This window comes from Schistocerca nitens, chromosome 5 (assembly GCF_023898315.1).
Source record: "Schistocerca nitens isolate TAMUIC-IGC-003100 chromosome 5, iqSchNite1.1, whole genome shotgun sequence".
NCBI lineage: Eukaryota > Metazoa > Arthropoda > Insecta > Orthoptera > Acrididae > Schistocerca > Schistocerca nitens.
In genome coordinates this window covers 479,882,308-479,902,370 of record NC_064618.1, presented here as the reverse complement: position 1 = coordinate 479,902,370, position 20,063 = coordinate 479,882,308, and the positions used below count along the sequence as shown (strand labels likewise).

At 43.3% G+C, this 20,063-nt stretch overlaps 1 protein-coding gene across 3 annotated transcripts in view; it reads left to right on the top strand.

Moving 5' to 3' along the window:
* Positions 1-20,063, top strand: part of LOC126259386 (uncharacterized) — a 229,236-nt gene that overhangs the window by 169,476 nt on the left and 39,697 nt on the right. For all 3 annotated transcript variants that reach the window (XM_049956137.1, XM_049956138.1, XM_049956139.1), the window contains exons 4-5: positions 9,626-9,762; positions 18,660-19,007. In XM_049956137.1, the coding sequence (XP_049812094.1) occupies positions 9,626-9,762; positions 18,660-19,007 (485 nt within the window). The remainder of the gene's footprint in view (positions 1-9,625; positions 9,763-18,659; positions 19,008-20,063) is intronic.

Genomic DNA, 20,063 nt, shown 5'->3' with positions numbered 1-20,063 from the left:
CCTAACTAACCTAAGGACATCACACACATCCATGCCCGAGGCAGGATTCGAACCTGCGACCGCAGCGGTCGCGCGGTTGCAAACGGTAGCGCCTAGAACCGCTCGGCCACTCCGGCCGGCGAACTGCCACCAGTTGAAGGTGACAGTGAAGTTGCTAAATGTGTGCTACTGCTAAAGACTGAATATCATTCTTCATACAATGAATGCTGTAATTTATGACTGCAATTGTCTTTCACCTTATTTATGTCATTTCATTGTTGTGGAATAATAATAAAAAAGATGTGATTTTTTAAAAAAAGTGGTAACGTGCTTACCTACCATGCAGAGGACCCGAGTTCGATTCTAGCCGTGTCGGAGATTTTCTCCGCTCGTGGACTGGGTGATGTGTTGTCCTCATCATCGTTTCATCAGCGGCACGCAAGTCGTCCAATGTGGCGTCGACTGAAATAAGACTTGCACTTGGCAGTTGAACTTCCCCGGATGGGGCCTCCCGGCCAACAATGCCACTCAATCATTTCATTTTTTTCTCATGAAATTTCAATCAGCAATTTTCTCCTTAGAGTTTTAAAATATTTTGTTTGCCTCCACCTACATAGAGAGAAATTACTATCATAACAAAACAAGAGAAACCAGGGCTGGTGCAGAAAGATTTAGGTGTTTGTTTTCCTCGCGCGCTTGAGGGTAGTTCGATGAACCTTGTGCCAGGCACTTAATTGTGAATTGCAAGGTAGCCATGTAGACGTAGATATAGATGTACAGTTTCACGTATTGAAATCTATTCCTGAAGTTCAACTTAACTGTAATGGGTACCGATGTACTACCTAAAGCGACATAAAGTTTGTGCCGGAGTGTGAGTGCGAGTGTGGGTAAATGAATTAATGATCTATAAGACAAAATGGGTAGGTGTGATATATGGAAGTTTGGGTCGGTCCGGTGAGCGTGCTCGGATAGCATAAGTAGTAAGGCGACCACTCGTGATAAGCTGGAAACCCGAGTTCGAGTCCCAGGCCGGCACAAATTTTCATATGTTGCTTTAGGCAGTACATAAAGTTAAGTTGCATTTCAGGAATAAATTTCAGTGCCATATTAAGCTCTTCACAACTGCAGCTGAAACCCACCACATGCTTTTGGTGAGCGAACGTTGTGCCAAGCAAGTATGTTTGTGTGGTTTAAGCCATTCAAAGATAGAGATTTTTTTTTGGGGGGGGGGGGAGGATGACAGACACTCGGGGCCGCAGTCATTGTGCACAACTCGAAGAAAGATTGTGTGAAGTGATATACAAGAGCAGAAGGCAGAAATTTTTGTGAAACCGTTGAAATTTCATACGAGAATGTCAACGCATTCTGGCTGATGAACTGAACTTTAGATGAACTGCAGCGAAATTCGTTCCTCATTTTTTGAACGCCAATCAACGAGTGCATCAGGTTCAGGTGTGCACTGAACAGCAAGCAGCAGTTTGAGATGATCCCAGTTTGCTGTTCAAGTTCGTAACTGCCGATGTATCGAAACTGTACGGTTTTGGCCCTGAAACAAAACATCAATCTTCGTAGTGGAAGACACCATCCTCTCCACATCCCGTAAAAGCGCACCAAGTTCGCAGCGACGTCAGGTCAATGCAAATGATTTTCTTTTTTTGAATTCATGGAACTGGGCGTGAGGAATTTCTTCCATGTCGTTAGACGGTCATAAGGAAGGTCTGCTGTGATGTTTGGAAGAGATTGAGGGACGATGGTAGACATAAACGGCCTAAGAGAAGATAGAATAGAGAGTGGGTGCTGCATCATGAGAATGCAACTCAACACATTCCGCTCACTGTGAGGGATTTCGTGACAAAAAAAAGAAACAACAATATGACAGCTGTTTCCCACACATCCTACTACCATGATCTGCCCTTGCGATTTCTTCCTCTTCCAGGAAGTGAAACTGAGGTTGAAAGGACGAATTTTGACTTCAAAGGAGAGATTGAAGCGGAATGTCAACTAATTTTGAACACGATTCAGCTATCAGACTTCCAGCACTCCTTCAACAATGGGAAAATCGTTGGAAGCGTTGCACAGAGGCATAGAGGATTACTTTGAAGGTGACGGTGGAAATTAAGGCGGAAGGTAAGAGTTCTGATTTTATAGGGATATTCTTGAAAATTTTGGGGAGCACCTCGTAATGTCTATACTGCGCTCTCATGGTAAGTTCCAGTCAATAAGACTAGTGGGCTTTGTGGCGGACTACAAGTACTCGTATTTGGGAGGACTAGAAATCAAATCCTGTATCAGCCATCTAACTTTAGTTTCGATGATTTGTCCAAATCACTTAAGGGTCCTTCTTTAAGCATCACATGGTTCATTTCCTTCCCCATCTTACCTCAGTTGAAGCTTCTGTTCTGTCTCTGTTAACGTCGACGAAGACGGGACGTTAACTTTATTATTGCTTTCCTCCATTCAGTAGAACTAACTCAACCACAGACCACCGCTCTTAACTTAATCTTAATGGGACAAAGACCTTGAAGGTATTTAGCCATTCGACGAAAGATCAGTACTTAAAGATTAGAATTTACCCAGGTCATACCAATACAGAAGAAAGGAAATAGAAGTAATCCGTTGAATTATAGACTACCTAAAAAATATTTGTGTGTCCTATCTGAGAATACTACTCGAGTGTATTTCCTTCTTTATGCGTCTGTACTTCAATCGGTAGAAATGGAATTCTTATACGATCACTTTGTTGTCCGTATGCGTCTGCAGCTCGTCATCTAGTGGGTAGCGTTACTGCCTCTGGATCACGGGGTACCGGGATTGATTCCCGACCGGGAAAATAGGGAGACCTCACAGTGATAGGAATTTGTAGGGGCGCTGATTATCGCGTCGCTGAGCGCCTCACAAACCAAACATCATCATTATATGTCTGTCTGTCTGACTGTTAAGACCCTTTTTTTTTCAGGAGCGGGTAGACGTATCAAATTGAAGTTTATATAATATACTAAGGTTTATGGTCCCTTGGCGGCATAAAATATTTGAGCTGCTACGGCAATCAATCAAAAGATACGGCCATTTATGTAATTTCCGCTGACCTAGAATCATGAAATTTTCGCCATAAGCAAGGTTTCACAGTGCAAGTAAACGGAAAAAAATTCGAAAATCTTTAATTTGTAATTATGTCACATAAAAATATCTTTTTGCCATTAGCACTTACACTGAGTTCATCATCCGCCAAAGGAATAAAAGAAGAATATTATTACATACAAACATAAAATGTACCATAAGTTATAGTCATGTTTTAGTAGCTAATGAAAGATATGTTATTAATTTTTCTCTCTAGGTATGTAGTCATGTTTTAGTAGCTAATGAAAGATATGTTATTAATTTTTCTCTCTAGGTATGTAAACTGCTCGCTTCTTTTTATATGTGCGGGCTAGTCCCTGGGATTTCAGTAGAGATTTCGATACTGCTTTTCTTAACAGCAGACTGATTTACGAGCAAACTTTGCGCATATTATTTAAAATACTTCTTGGAAAATTGGTTGAACTATGAAGAATTAGTCAATTGGTTCGCTGAAAACGACGCCATTGCCATCTACCGGTGAATGGTAGCCTTAAAACATAAAATTCAAACATTCTCTAAAGTCTTGGAATTCTCGCAATATGTTACCAGTATTGACATCGATAACAGTCAAACACCATCGAGATCTTTTTTTATATTTGTAATCTGATTCTTCTCCGATCGACAAAACAGACTGACATACTGCAAGATGAGAGAGCGGTCTCTTCACAGATCACCACTTATGTAGGCAAATCGCTGCAATCGGTGGCTCATCGTTCGTCGCATTGAAATCCCAGGGAATCCGGTGGATCGCACGTGATTCTTGCTTGCAGCATGGCCGCCTTTCTGATTAGCAATCCGGCTGCTATTCGTAGCTCTAGTTATTAGGCGTGTTCGTGCAGTTTTGTTTCGTTTCACTTTGCCCATGGTGAGTAAGAACTTAATCCATTACAATTTATAGTTATTCAGGGACCACGAACGACTCTGAGAAGTGAAGTGGAGGCCATAGTTGCCACTTATATTAAGAACTAATACAAAATACACTATCCTATTTTGCAGTGATTAGCATTTTTTATGTTTGTGCTTTAGAAATGATGGAAAGTTCATAGCAATAGTAACGGTACACTCGGCTCCATCCGATGATTTTTGAGTTATTTAAGAAATATCCACAGGCATAATTCAACCTCTAGACAAAATGACGTACCGTAATATTAAGTGAAAATTTTAACTGAAATGTTCAGGGCAAATCTGTTATACAGCTATAATCAAGTAGCTTGTCATTTAATATGATCCGACTCTCCTTCACACAATTTATAACAAGAGTTAAAATGATCAGCAGAGCTGCTATAGACACAAAAAGACTGCAAAACAAATTGTGTAAATACTTGAAGCTAAGCTACGAAACTAATGAAAAAGAAATTGAGGACTAATAAACGAAAAACAAACTGTATTAGCACACTAGAAAGATTCACACAGCCCACTTGGCGCCTGTGAAAAATGTAATGTATTCTGTAAAGCAACCTACAGTTCCCAAGAAAAGCGTTATTTTCTGCAATTATTCGTGGGGATACGGAGATCAACTCCAAATGCTCCTACTAACCATAGAAGTCTATTTCCATAGTAAAACTTTTCGACACAGTGGCGGTCGTAATGATAGCTGAAATTGCTCGGCAACTCGTTCGTGTGTGGCGGGATCAAGGCGAGCAACCGAGCAAGCGACATCGTATACAGCGGATCGATTCGATCCGCCCGTTATACCAGAATGCAAGATGATAAACAGTTCTAGTGTTTCAAATTACTTTTGTTACTCACTTTTGCCTCCTACATTATTTCCGTTCTTTTTCTACACATATACGTCCGATTCTTTGCACACTGTAATGCATTGATACACAGTATTTTTTTTTTCATTTATATGTTTTATACTTCCACATTCACCTCGTGTACATTGAGCACAGTACATTGTTTTGATCGAATGGAGTACGATTGTTTAAACTACTCGAGCTGAAGTGAATACATAAAAACATGTAAACGAAGAAATATATTTGTCAGTGCAGTGCAGTGTGATAAGAAAGAACGCCTATGTACAGAAAAACGCCTGGAAATATTACAAGAGTCAAAAAACGTGAATACTAAACGTTATTTTAAAAATGAGAATTGTTTATAATCTCGTTAAACCGGTTTGTAAACAAAATTACAATGGTTATTGCGGTCACTGAATATGCTTTAAATGTATTGACACGCGTCTCGTTCGAGTAAGGCTTTATACAGACGCAAAAGCGGGAATAAGAAAATGGCTCTGAGCACTATGGGACTTAATTTCTGAAGTCATGGGTCCCCTAGAACTTAGAACTACTTAAACCTAACTAACCTAATGACATCACACACATCCATGCCCGAGGTAGGATTCGAAACTGCGCCCGTAGCGGTCGCGCGGTACGAGGTGTGGGGCCTAGAACCGCTCGGTCACACCGGCCGGCGCGGGAATAAGTCTCATATTATTTGCAAAGGAAAAAGTGATCTAAATACCGTTGGAACAGCTGGTGAAGTTTTTGGTGCTGCAGGCATCATAAATAGCGGCGTATTGACCCACAGTTGTACTGACTCCATTTTCCTATAATCTCGCTCTCCTTATCAGACATCCCACCCACCGAAAAGATCAATCCTAGGTCCGAACATTGCTATCCAAATATAACGTTGCGTCGCCGACGAAAATATTTCTGAATCGGCTTTGCGCCTCTGGAGACAGGTGCCTGCGGATTGAAGAAGACGTTTATAAAGCGTATTTTAATTCTGTGATGAAAGCGGCCTTTGATGTCACTCCAGCCGCGTGTGGCAGTGATGCGGGTAAGATTAAAGAGCTGCGATTGGCGCCACAGGCAGCTGACAGCCAGTGTCAACAAGCGGGGGCATTTATTTTGCTCGCCAGAGGAATCAGTCGAACCATGCACTGTGTAGGAACCTGTAGCTCCACAGTCGCTTTGGGCTGATATTTATCTATACATGCGCCATATAACATTTATTTTCTTATAACCGCTATATTTATGTACAATGCCCGATGGTTGAATATTCAATAATAGTAGGTCTTCATACCGTGCCACTTAAAATTATTGTTTACTCCCTCTACAGAGCCATCTTCCACTGAACACTGAAACTACGTCTAAAAAAAAAGACAATATTATGAAAACGAAAGTTCCCACTCACCATATAGCGGAGAAGCTGAGCCGCAAATAGGCACAACAAAAAGACTGTCACACACAAAGCTTTCGGCCCCTAAGGTCTTCGTCAAAAATAGACACATACATGACTGCAGGCATGTGTGTGTGAGTTGCGTTTGCATGTGTGTGTGTGTGTGTGTGTGTGTGTGTGTGTGTGTGTGTGTGTGTGTGTGTGTGTGTTTCACACGTTCCGCGTCGTAACATTTATCGCGAATATGGTCTACGGAACAAGTAATAAATGAACTAACTGAAATCATATGGGAGTGTATTTTATGTATGTAGAGGCAGGGCTTCTATGTCTGTATGACTACATACTGGTTATTTATACAGTACTAAATAGAGTCTTATTACACTGTTGCCTCTGAGACCCCTTCGCGCGAGTGTGATGCCTTTTCTTCGCGAAATATGAAAGTTGATTTTTAGGTGTACCGCTCCACTGTATGTGGCTGCGAAAAGCACTTGTTGAGTTCGTATCATGTTTGTGTAGTTCGTGACGATGGAAGAGAGAAGGTGAAGCGTGAAATCTGGTGCCGGCTGACAGCCTGCTCCTGTTGATTAGTACCCATGTTACTGCCCCATCCTATGCACGGATCACCATCAGCCGTTAAGGAGGCTGGTTTACGCTACACTACATACTGCAATGGCTTAGTTAATAACAAAAATTAATCAACAATATTAAACATGTTATTCTTTATATGCTTCAAATAATGCTAGTGAAACACCTGTAAATTTGCCAAAGAAAATTATATGCTACATGTAATAATTGGTCTACAGCAGTGCAATGTTTACTGTCTATAGACACTTCCCTGAACCTGTGATTACGGTAATTAATCCGCAAAAATAGCCTTTTAAAACATGTATTTAATTAAAAGCTTATGACAAGGGTGAATATGTACTCCTTATTGCGGGCTTATTGCCGACCGCTCTGTGTGTCTATAACGAGCATTCTGCGCCCATTTCTTGACTATTCTGACAAAATTATTTACGAAATAATCAACATCTCACCATGACAATGAATAAGTTAAAAAACGCTTTACATACATTCATTCTTGATTAGCTTTCGTAATCCCGTAACCTGCTTTTAAGCCTTCCTATTGGACATGTCCGGGTTCCCGGGTTCGATTCCCGGCGGGGTCAGGGATTTTCTCTGCCTCGTGATGACTGGGTGTTGTGTGATGTCCTTAGGTTAGTTAGGTTTAAGTAGTTCTAAGTTCTAGGGGACTGATGACCATAGATGTTAAGTCCCACAGTGCTCAGAGCCATTTGAACCATTTTTTTATTGGACATGTGATTTCTCAAGAACGACTAAAAAGAAAACAAGTTTTTCAGAAGAAAATTTTGTTGTGATCTTCAGGCCGATGACTGGTTTGGTGCCGCTCTCCACATTAGTCTATCCTGTGCAAGCTTCTTCATCTCTATGTAACTACTGCAACCTAAAGCAACGTGAACCAGTATACTGTACTCAAGCCTTAGTCTCCCTCTGCAGTTTTTATCCTCTACACCTCTCGTATCAAACAGACGATTCCTTGATGCCTCAGGATATGTCCTATCAACTGACACTTTCTTTTCCTCAAGTTGTGTCGTAAATTTTTCGCCTCTATTTCGATTCAGTACCTCCTTAGTTATTCGAGCAACCCCCACTATTTTCAACATTCTTCTCTAGTGTACCATTTCAGAAACCTAAATTCTCTTCTTGTCTGAACTGATAATCGTCTATGTTTCACTTCCTTCAGCGTAACAAATTTTTCTTTTCCAAAATCGCTTCTCTCGCTCTTGCCAGTCTGCATTTTATATTCTCTCATCTTCGATCAATGTCACTTAGTTTGCTGCCCAGATAGCGAAACTCATCCACTACTTTTGCGTCTCATTTTTTAATGTAATTTCCTCAGTATCACCTGATTTAATTCGCCTGTGTTCCCTTACCCTTATTTTACTTTGTTCGTCTTGTCAACGTTCATGTTATTATCTGTTTTTAAGACACTACCCATTTCCTTCAAATTACCTTTCTAAGCCCTATGCCTCTAATAGAATTACAGTGTCATCGACAAACCTCATAGTTTTCGTTTCTTCTCCCTGAATTTTAATTTCTCCTTGGTTTCCTTTATTGTTTGCTCAATGTAAAGGTTACAATCCGATCTCACTCTCTTCTCAACTGCCCTTCACATCCTTCGACTTTATAACACCAGTCTTGCTTCCCTGAAGTCGTAGTAAACCTTATTCTCCCTGTATTTAACCTTGCTACTTTCAGAATATCAAAGAATACATTGCTGTCAAAATTTTCAGAAGCGTTCTCTAATTGTACAAATGCTAGATTTCTAAGATAAGTATTAGAGGGTTCTATATCTCTCCGGAAACCAAACTGATCTTCCCCGAGATCGGCTTCTACCAATTTCTCCATTCTTCTGCAAAATACGAGGGGACTTCGGAAATTAAGTTACACATTATTATGGGACGAAAAGTAATTTTTATTGAATGCTACACAAACCTTCAAAGCGAAACAGATACGTGATACTATTTTCCAACATAGTCACCAAGTCTCTGTAAAGAGCGGACGGAACTTCCTATAAATCGTTCAGTTCCTCGACGATAGACGATGATCACCAAACCATTTGAGAAACGCTTGTGTGAACGTCCTCATTCCCAGACAATCTGCGACTGCTGCGAAATTAGTTCCCCGATTGCCTGCACATTGTCGTTTGTGAACGATATTGATGGCCTTGCCTTACGATCGTTAACACGTACGTATGTGCGGCATTGGTCTGGTTATAGGCACCATTTCACTACCGCTGGGCGCGACATCGCAGACTGTCCACATACCACCAGAATTTTACGGTGAAATCTGCGTGCAATTTAGACGTTTTTTGCCTACAAGAATCGTACTGTCCCGCTTACTTCAGCTTTGGAGTTCGTTTCTAGTTGCCCCGCCGTTTTATCCCATACTGTTAGACACCTGTTATAGGCACCATTTCACTACCGCTGGGCGCGACATCGCAGACTGTCCACATACCACCAGAATTTTACGGTGAAATCTGCGTGCAATTTAGACGTTTTTTGCCTACAAGAATCGTACTGTCCCGCTTACTTCAGCTTTGGAGTTCGTTTCTAGTTGCCCCGCCGTTTTATCCCATACTGTTAGACACCTGTTAACCGTACGGGCAGAAATGTATACGCAGGAAACCCGGAAGATGTACACTCTTCTGACGCTGTGCCACTCTTGGGTAACTCAATTTTTGAAGTCCCCTCGTAATTCGTGTCAGTATTTTGTAACTGAAACTTATTAAATTATTATTATTCTTCGGTAAAATTTATACCTATGCCTTAAATTTTCCTTTACAAGCTACTACTGAAATCACGATTGGCGTTAATTCTGTTTGCAGCGTTATCGGGCCTTGCTGGATGGTGGGCAGTGGCAGTGGAACCTGTCACCAACTTCCTGTGGAAGGTGTACGCCCCACTTGAACGCGTGGAGCGATGCATCATGAAAATGGCCAACATCCTCTCCATGATCAACCAGGTGAGTACTTGTGGCGGCACACCTCACATGTCTCCTCCCACCTCCTCGCCCCCCCCCCTCCCCCCATACACACACACACTTCCTCTAACGGGTGGAACTCAGAGAAGGTGATGCTGTGGCCTGTGGCCAAGCAAACATCTTACTCGATCCTACTTACAGCCGTGAATCAAAAAGTTTGATCATCAATTAATCAAAGCAATTGAAAAAGAAAGCAGTATCATAGAAATAACAAAGCTGGTAGCGCCAATTTCATTCTTCTTTTACTTGTGCCTTTGTCCCACATCTGGCAGTGTCGGCATAGTTAGTTTAATGGGTGGCCGCATTCGCTCCCTGTAGCCACCCCTTTACTACCGGGGAAGGAATGTCTGCCCGTAATGTTATACCGGGTGATCGAAAAGTCAGTATAAATTTCAAAACTGAATAAATCACGGAATAATGTAGATAGAGAGGCACAAATTGACACACATGCTTGGAATGACATGGCTTTTATTAGAACCAAAACAATACAAAAGTTCAAAAATGTCCGACAGATGGCGCTTCATCTGATCAGAAGAGTAATAATTAGCATAACAAAGTAAAACAACGCAAAGATGATGTTCTTTACAGGAAATGTTCAATATGTCCACCATCATTCGTCAACAGTAGCTGTAGTCGAGGAATAATGTTGTGAACAGCACTGTAAAGCATGTCCGGAGTTATGGTGAGGCATTGGCGTTGGGTGTTGTCTTTCAGCATCCCTAGAGATGTCGGGCGATCACGATACACTTGCGACTTCAGGTAACCCCAAAGCCAATAATCGCACGGACTGAGGTCTGGGGACCTGGGAGGCCAAGCATGACGAAAGTGGCGGCTGAGCACACGATCATCACCAAGCGACGCGCGCAAGAGATCTTTCACGCGTCTAGCAGTATGAGGTGGTTCTAATAAATCCCATGTCATTCCAAGCATATGTGTCAATTTTTACCTCTCTATCTACATTATTCCGTGGTTTATTAAGTTTTCAAATTTATACTGACTTTTTGATCACCCGGTACATGTGAAAGTGAGCGGAAGTTTTCTAAATGCTCGCGAATCGTGTAACTGTGGCGCGACTTGGGTACCGCCCGGTACTCAGCTCGTCGCATGTGGGGGACCGCCTAAAAACTAAAATCAAGCTGGTCGGCACACCGACCCTCGTCGGTAATCCGCCGGGCGAATTCGATCCGGTGTCGGCGCACCTCCCCGTCCCGGAAGCGGCGCTTTACCGCTCACGGCTATCCGGGCTGTTCGAGGGCCAATTTACATACAAACAGGAAGACGAATACTGAATACTGAAATTGGGAGGGAAGAGCGCAGTTATATTGGATATCAGGTCTCACATGTGATCGAGCATCAGTTAAAAATAGAAGTTAGAAAGTGATGTCAAGGAAGGGGAGAGGGAGTGGGAGAGGGAGAGGGAGTGGGAGGGGGAGTGGGAGTGGGAGTGGGAGAGGGAGAGGGAGAGGGAGAGGGAGAGGGAGAGGGGGAGGGAGGGGGAAGGGGGAGGGAGGATAAATACTAGCAACGAGGAGCAACAGCGGAGCATGATAGCACGTTACCTAGCCTGTAGGCCGTAGCACCTCGCCGTGTTATGCAGACGGCAGTTGTCTTCCGATCGCGACAATCACATAGCTCACTTACGTCTCATGAATACTACATATCATATTCGAATTTCAAGGGCTTTCGCTACTGCTATAAATTCATGAAGCCATAAATGCATTGGCCGGCCGCGGTGGTCTCGCGGTTCTAGGCGCGCAGTCCGGAACCGCGCGACTGCCACGGTCGCAGGTTCGAATCCTGCCTCGGGCATGGATGTGTGTGATGTCCTTAGGTTAGTTAGGTTTAAGTAGTTCTAAGTTCTAGGGGACTGATGACCACAGCTGTTAAGTCCCATAGTGCTCAGAGCCATTTGAACCATTTTGAACCATAAATGCATTTAGACAACATGGCGCCTACCAGGAAGTCCTCTGTGATGGATTTTGAGCACGCAGGCGCTACGTGTTTACTGCAAAAGTGTGGCGCAGCTGGGCCGTTTTTAAAACCTTGGTAGCAGCGAGGAAATAGCATACTGTCAGGTTAGGGATAATTTCGCTTTCTCACTCTAAACAGCGGTTACTAGGAAATGCTATATCCTTCTTACAAGCGAGTTCTGAGGGAACTCTGCGGATGTGGTAGGTTTCCATTACCTGGCTGGTCTTAACGCCAGTTACCTCTCAGGAAGGTATCTCTGCGCTACTGACGTTCTTCTTCAAATGAAGGAACTTCTCTAACCTTCATCACCATTTTAGACAATGATAACAGAGAAAGGGCTTTGCACTAAAATTAACATGGTCCAAAATTACTTTTGTACAAAGGGAAGGATAATAGATAATTCCTGTCTTGCTATCGTTTCTGGGAAACACAGAATCGAGAAGCAGGGTTTTTGCTTAATCTCTGACATTATAAACCTAGCATTACATACTGACAGTAAGAGGAATTTCTGGCGTCTATCACTAAGAAGGTTAGAGAAGCTCCTTCGTTTGAAGAAGAACGTCAGTAGCGCAGAGATACCTTCCTGAGAGGTAACTGGCGTTTAGGACCAGCCAGGTAATGGAAACCTACCACATCCGGAAAGATCCATCAGAACTCGCTTGTAAGAAGGATATAGCATTTCCTAGGAACCGCTGTTTAGAGTGACAAAACAAAAGTAATGTCCAACAAAAGGGTCCCAGCTGGAGATGTGAAAGTCAAGGACCGTCTACTAGAAGAGGTCAGTGAATATGTCTACCTTGGCCAGATTATAAATATGAAGGGAGACATAAGGCCAGAAATCTATCGACGCATCAAGCTTGGCTGGTAAGCATTTGGGAAGAATTCAACAGTATTCAGATCAAAAATGCCAGTAAATCTGAAGAAACCAGTATTTGATCAATGCATTCTTCCTGTGATGACGAATGGCAGCGAGACATGGACACTGAACTCATTTACAAAAGGGGAACTTAGGACAGCACAGAGAGCCATGGAGAGATCAGTGCTGGGGTGTACAGGAAAGGATAGGAAAAGGGCAAATGACGTCCGGTCTGTGACGAAGGTTAACGACATCTTAGTAGGTCCCTTGAAATGACAGTGGGCTGGCCACGTCGCAAGAAGAAAAGACATCAGATGGACGAAGCTAGTACGGGAGTGGAGTCCGAGAGAGCGCCGGAGGCGTAGAGGAAGACCACCAGACAGATGGGACAAAGACATCAAGAAGATCGCTGGTAACACCTGGCAGAGAACTGCCCAAGACCGTCGAACTTGGAGAAGACACATCATTTAATGATTGAATTGGCTGATGATGATGATGATGATCACTAAGAAGACGCTAAATCCTTATCCCCCTTTCTTTCTCTCAGCCCCTACAAGCTACACTATTTACCACACGGAGTTGGCACTATTCATTGCATGTTGAAAACAATTTTGACTTCTGTATTTATCCGGCGGGTTAAGACCACAGCTGCCGAAGGATAGGCAGACAGAGAATCAAAATATGTTCCCTGGTCGATGACGCCCGTTTTTTTTTTTTTTTATACAAGGTCCATGATAGTAAGCAGATACGCCGTCTGCCAGGTAGGCGAAAGGCTGCTCGTAAAAGACAGCGCGCTATGGACGCAAGCGAGAAGGGGCATTATTATGCAATGGAGGATATCCAGCTGGGCCTCCACGGACCCTGTGGTAGTAATCGAAGACACTATGACAACTTGGGCTACGTCATCATTAGTATGGACCACCTGCATCCTTAATACATGTAGTCTTCCCTGACTAGGATCGCATCTTCCGGAAGGATAAGGCTAGAATCGTGGAGCATGATAGTGACTCACATTGACATATCGGGCGCAAAAGTCGCCTGATCTGAATGCATCTGAGGCGCTATCGGGCGCCAGATCCGTGCCTGCAAAACATCGGCCGTAATTCACAAGAATTGCATGACCCGTGCATAGACATCTGGTAACACGTACCTCTGGAAACCTACCGAGGACTAATCGAAACCACGCCACACAGGCCTGCAGCAGTAATGTGGAACTCCGTGCTAAGCAGGTGATCTTGATGTTTTAGGCCATCAGTGTTTACACTCTCATTTCTGTCACTTTTAAACATGCGTAAATACACATACGGATATACAGAAACGTCACATTCAAATCACAGACACATGCCCAAGGTATAATTCCAGCCCACGATTTTTCCTTTTCCAGGCAATTCTGTTAAGCCCAGGTTACGAACGCCGGCCCAACGCTTTATAAATGCAGTGGCCATTCCTTTTGGGACGATATTAATTCCTTCTGGCATATCATTTGGCACTGATTTCACTAAACGATAACTAAGAAACTAGAAAAACATACGTACTAATACTTCCACTATAAATCGTAGCTAGAAATATATACAGTCAACTTGTGGGTCCAAGAAATTAAGATCGAGCCTCTTTCTAATAGAGCATTTTTCCTACATAAACCAATAATTAATCGATAAAGACGACCATTCGTTCCACAGATTTATTTAAAATAATGAGATTTTGACTCGATTTCTGCGAGATGTGTGACGGTTTTCATGTTCACAAAGTGAATGTAATTAAATATTTATTATTAAAATGAGCATACAGTTAACTGTATTAGAGATATCTCCTGAGCTGGAGAGTGTTCACTCCTCTGGCCACGACATGGAGAACTGTTTGACGCGTTCGTGACTAATACGGCTTCCGTCCTTGCACCAGCCGCTGACTTGATAATCGAGCGCGTGATAAGTCACACACGTGAAATCGTCGCGTTTGATAGCGGCCTTTGAGAGAGAACGTGTATTTGGGCTCGAAGACACCGGTTGGAGTAGTCAGCGAATAGGTCGACATTTGAATAGAATCAATATCACCATTCAACGATGTTGCCAGGAGTGCGTGAACCATGGCCGAACAGTGCTCCCAAGTACTTTAGTGTGAATTACAAAGCAGTCATGAAGATGAGCATGTAACTTTGGTACACGTCGATCGCAGGGTACAGTTACGTCGAAAATCCCAGAATACAAACGCCTAAGTAGCAGAGATCGCTAACGCATGCATGTCACGTGGTTCTCAACTGGAGAAATGCCGATTCGAATCCTGCAGTGCTAGTATTTGGCCGACAAGTGAAGGAGAGGTGATGACGTTCCTGATCACCAGTCTTTGCGCCAGTGTCCCGGATTAAATTCCAAACCTCTCCATAGTGTCTCATGAAGTGAGGGCACCTGAGACTACTGACGGTGATCCGTCTGTTGGTTCTACATCTACATCTACAAACGTACTCCGCAATGCAACATACGGTGCGTGGCGGAGGGTACCTCGTACCACAACTAGCATCTTCTCTCTCTGTTCCACTCACAAACAGAAAGAGGGAAAAATGACTGCCTATATGCCTCTGTACGAGCCCTAATCTCTCTTATCTTATCTTTGTGATCGTTCCGCGAAACATAAGTTGGCGGCAGTATAATTGCACTGCAGTCAGCCTCAAATGCTGGTTCTCTAAATTTCCTCAGTAACGATTCACGAAAAGAACGCCCCCTTTCCTCCAGAGACTCCCACCCGAGTTCCTGAAGCATTTCCGTAACACTCGCGTGATGATCAAACCTACCAGTAACAAATCTAGCAGCCCGCCTCTGAATTACTTCTATGTCCTCCCGCAATCCGATCTGATAGGCATCCCAAACGCTCGAGCAGTACACAAGAATAGGTCGTATTAGTGTTTTATAAGCGGTCTCCTTTACAGATGAACCACATCTTCCCAAAATTCTACCAATGAACCGAAGACGACTATCCGCCTTCCCCACAACTGCCATTACATGCTTGTCCCACTTCATATCGCTCTGCAGTGTTACGCCCAAATATTTAATCGACGTGACTGTGTCAAGCGCTACACTACTAATGGAGTATTCAAACATTACGGGATTCTTTTTCCTATTCATCTGCATTAATTTACATTTATCTATATTTAGAGTTAGCTGCCATTCTTTACACCAATCACAAATCCTGTCCAAGTCATCTTGTATCCTCCTGTAGTCACTCAACGACGGCACCTTTCCGTACACCACAGCATCACCAGCAAACATCCGCACATTGCTATCCACCCTATCCAAAAGATCATTTATGTGGATAGAAAACAACAGCGGACCTACCACACTTCCCTGGGACACTCCAGATGATACCCTCACCTCCGATGAACACTCACCATCGAGGACAACGTACTGGGTTCTATTACTTAAGAAGTCTTCGAGCCACTCACATATTTCCGAACTAATCCCATATGCTCGTACCTTAGGAGTCTGCAGTGGGGCACCGAGCCAAACACTTTCCGGAAGTCAAGCAATATGGCATCCGTCTGATATCCTTCATCCACGGTTCGCAAGATATCATGTGAAAAAAGGGCGAGTTGCGTTTTGCAGGAGCGATGCTTTCTAAAGCCGTGCTGATGCATGGACAGCAACTTCTCTGTCTCAAGGAAATTCATTATATTTGAACTGAGAATATGTTCGAGAATCCTGCAACAAACCGATGTTAATGATATTGGTCTGTAATTTTGAGGATCCGTCCTTCTACGCTTCTTATATACAGGCGTCACCTGCTCTTTTTTCCAGTCGCTCGGGACTGTACGTTGGGCAAGAGATTCGTGACAAATGCAAGCTAAGTAAGGAGCCAACGCAGTATAGTACTCCCTGTAAAACCGAATTGGAATTCCATCAGGACCTGGCGATTTATTTATTTTCAACCCATTCAGCTGCTTCACAACCCTAGGGATGTCTATGTCTTCCATACGGGAATCTGTACGAGACTCAAACGGCGGTCTGTTTGTACCATCCTCCTGCGTGAAAGATTTCTCAAATGCTAAATTTAAAATTTCAGCTTTCGTTTTGCTGTCTTCAGTAGCCAGGCCAGACTGATCAGTGAGTGACTGGATGGAAGCCTTCGATCCGCTTACCGTAAGACCAGAATTTCCTTAGTTTTCAGCAAGGTCTTTTGCTAAGGTATGACGGTGGTAGTGGTTGTATGCTTCGCGCATCGCTCTTTCTACAGCAGCACGAATCTCTACTAACTTTTGCCTGTCCTCATTCTCCCGATCTTTCTTGTACCGGTTGGGGACGTTAAGCTCGGCGTCTGTTTTGGTGTTATTCCAGAGGCGTAGGCTATGTACCGGCACCAGATCTCACCCTCTCCCTTCTCTCATCATCATCGTACAACACAAACACAACAATACACTATGCACACATCCATTACGTTCACCTACACTCTACAATACATATGCGACGCGACTCACACATATCCGCAAGGAAAAAAGCCAGTGTGCGTGGAATAAGAACACCATTTCTGATAGAAAGCTGAACCCACATACCGGGATATCCCAGCTAACAATGCCACACTACATTTACATTTTTTACCCCACGAAGCGACGCATCCCTGTCATCGAACAGTGCGCTGTAGAAGCAGATGCTGAATGGCGGAGGTGTTCTCCTGGAGTGTGGTTACATGGGATAATCTGGAGTTCCTACCAGCATCTCTTAGTGACGAATAAAATAGTAATCTAGGGAACGACTGGCCATCCTGTTCACGTGAAGAACGCTGTAAAATTAAACACTGTAAGAAGTTCGTCATGGTGTACAGAGAAAAACAAAGCTGGAAGCTGGAACATCACGGTTGCCGTCTACAGGGTATTGGCAGATCACAAAAGAGAAAAGTATCGACACTAAAAGTAACATGACAGTGTTCGGAAAAAAATCCAACATGCCATACGTGTTTCTTTTCCTTCGCTTATTATTTCCGAAGTATCCACAGTGGCGATTTTCTTTGCTGTCTTGTTATCACATAGGTGTCACCTCGATATCATGCGTGCATGAGGATGCCTGATTTTCTGCGTTTTGGAGCAAATTTCACATAAACACATCATTCTCACTGCGAAAATAAAAACAAAAATGGTTCAAATGGCTCTGAGCACGCTGGGACTTAACTTCTGAGGTCATCAGTCCCCTAGAACTTAGAACTACTTAAACCTAACTAACCTAAGGACATCACACACATCCATGCCCGAGGTAGGATTCGAAGCTGCGACCGTAGCGGTCACGCGGTTCCAGACTTGTTCACTAGAAGAGATGTGTTTCGCAGTGTCGAAAATGGACGAGTGCTCATTGCGAGTAAGTACGCATTTTATAGCTCAAGTTTGCTCCACATTTTTCTTGTTTTTGTCCATACTACCACCTCTGAAACCTGCCTACCCCAGAATCTCAGCAATAACACTACCGGTACATGTACTCCACTGTCAGAAGTATTAGAATGATTTTAGCTTATAACTTTCGAATTGGTCGTTTCTGGACCAGGGCCTCTTACTTCAATTTGATACATTTACCTTTCTCTATTATCCCTGAAAGTTTGCAACATCATTATGGAGTCGTCCTGTACTTTCCTTGCCGTATCTGTGCCCGCAACACTGCAAGTGCTATTCAATCTTGCCGTAGGTAGTGGTCACAATGGTTTTGCTTATCAGTGGATGTGCTAACAATGTACCAATGTCTAAGAATCCTGGCCATTGAGACTAATGTACTGATAAAAAAGTTGAGCCGAAACCCATTTTTTAAATTGTTATATTAACTGATATAAGTAATCGGTTTCAGTTCAATCGTCTGTCTGTTCGCCTAGTGTTGGAGTTCTACAAATTAGTACACCTATGCTACATCTACGGGAGAAACAGGTTAACATTCTAAGACTTAGAATGGTCATTTCCAACTACAGATCTGTCAGACGTGCTGGCAGAGTAGAGTCTACAAGACGATAAAATACTTGATATGTTTTGCGTAGCTGATATGAGGAAATAACGGCTCCTGGGATCGCTCTTGAGTCTACGTCTGTGTTGCAGCTGACGTTCTTCACGCTGTGCGACCGGCTGCTGATGCCGGGCCAGCGGCTGACGTGCCTGTACTCGCTCATGTTCTACAACGTGGTGGCGTACTGCGCCTCCTACATCAAGGAGCTCATCGAGAAGGAGGACTGGTCGCCGTACGTGACGATGGCCGAACACTCCAACATCAAGCACCTGGCCATGTCCGCCACCAAGATCGTGCTCGAGTGGACCAAGGCGGTCACGTTCGTCATCACGGTGGTCTTCATGCTGCTCGTGTTCGGACTGGAGCAGGGCCTGCAGCACTACCAGCCCACGGTCCTCTACACCGTCGTCACCTGGATCTACTACATGGCCACCGAGAAGGTAACACCACACTGTCTGCCTTAAACTAATGGCTAATGACGTTATCGTTCGTCTGCCCAGAGGGTACTAGGAAACACACCGCCTAGCAATACTAGTGTTGTTCGGTAAGTCTGGTGAATTTCTATGAAGGAATGGAACATTTTCTTTGCACCTTTATCGTTGGTAAGCTTGATTACTCCAAATGCTTTCAACATTATTCAGTGCACAGTTCATCGTTGACAGCCGTCTGAAATAGTCAGTGTGTCGACTGCGATTGAAAATGAAGAACACAGAGTTTCGTACTGTTGTTAAACATTTTCGTTTGAAGGATTGAAGTGCTGCACAAATCAAAACATAATTGGATGTAATTCACACCGACTCTGCACTATCTGCGAATGTCATTCACTTTTGTATTAATGAACCCGTTGCCAAAACCTGTGGTATGATAATGCAATTTCGTTTGACTACTGAGGCTGTAGGCATCTCAAATCAGCGAGTGCATAATATCCTGCATGGAAAATTGGCTATGAAAAATCAATGTGACAGATGGATATGGCGATTGCTCACCGTCGTCCAAAAGCGTATCCGGCACAATATTTCAGCACAATGACTGGTTGTTTAATCGCAGTCCGCAAGATTTTTTTTATCGACTTGTGACTGTCGATGAAACCTGGATCCATTAATACACACCAAAGTCCAAACAACAAGTGAAACCACAGCGTACTACATATTATTAACCAATCATCCTGCCCACCTCCAATTCCTTAAAAAACTGAACTCACACATATAAAACAGGTTCAGACGTCTGATTACTTTACAAATGAGTTAATGTGTCGTATATTTGCCTTTAAGCATTGGACAAACGCTAGTGAAATTGGGATTACTAAATAATGGGATACAAGCAGTCCCGCCTTGACCAATGACGTCAGAAGTTACCACAGCTGATGTATTGAACAGATTTAACAGCAAAGACCAATGTTGAGAAACAAAGGAGTGCTGGACGGAGAACACATATCACGTACATTCATATTTCGAACATAATATTAAGTATATTGCTTCTTTGAATCCTAGTTTCCT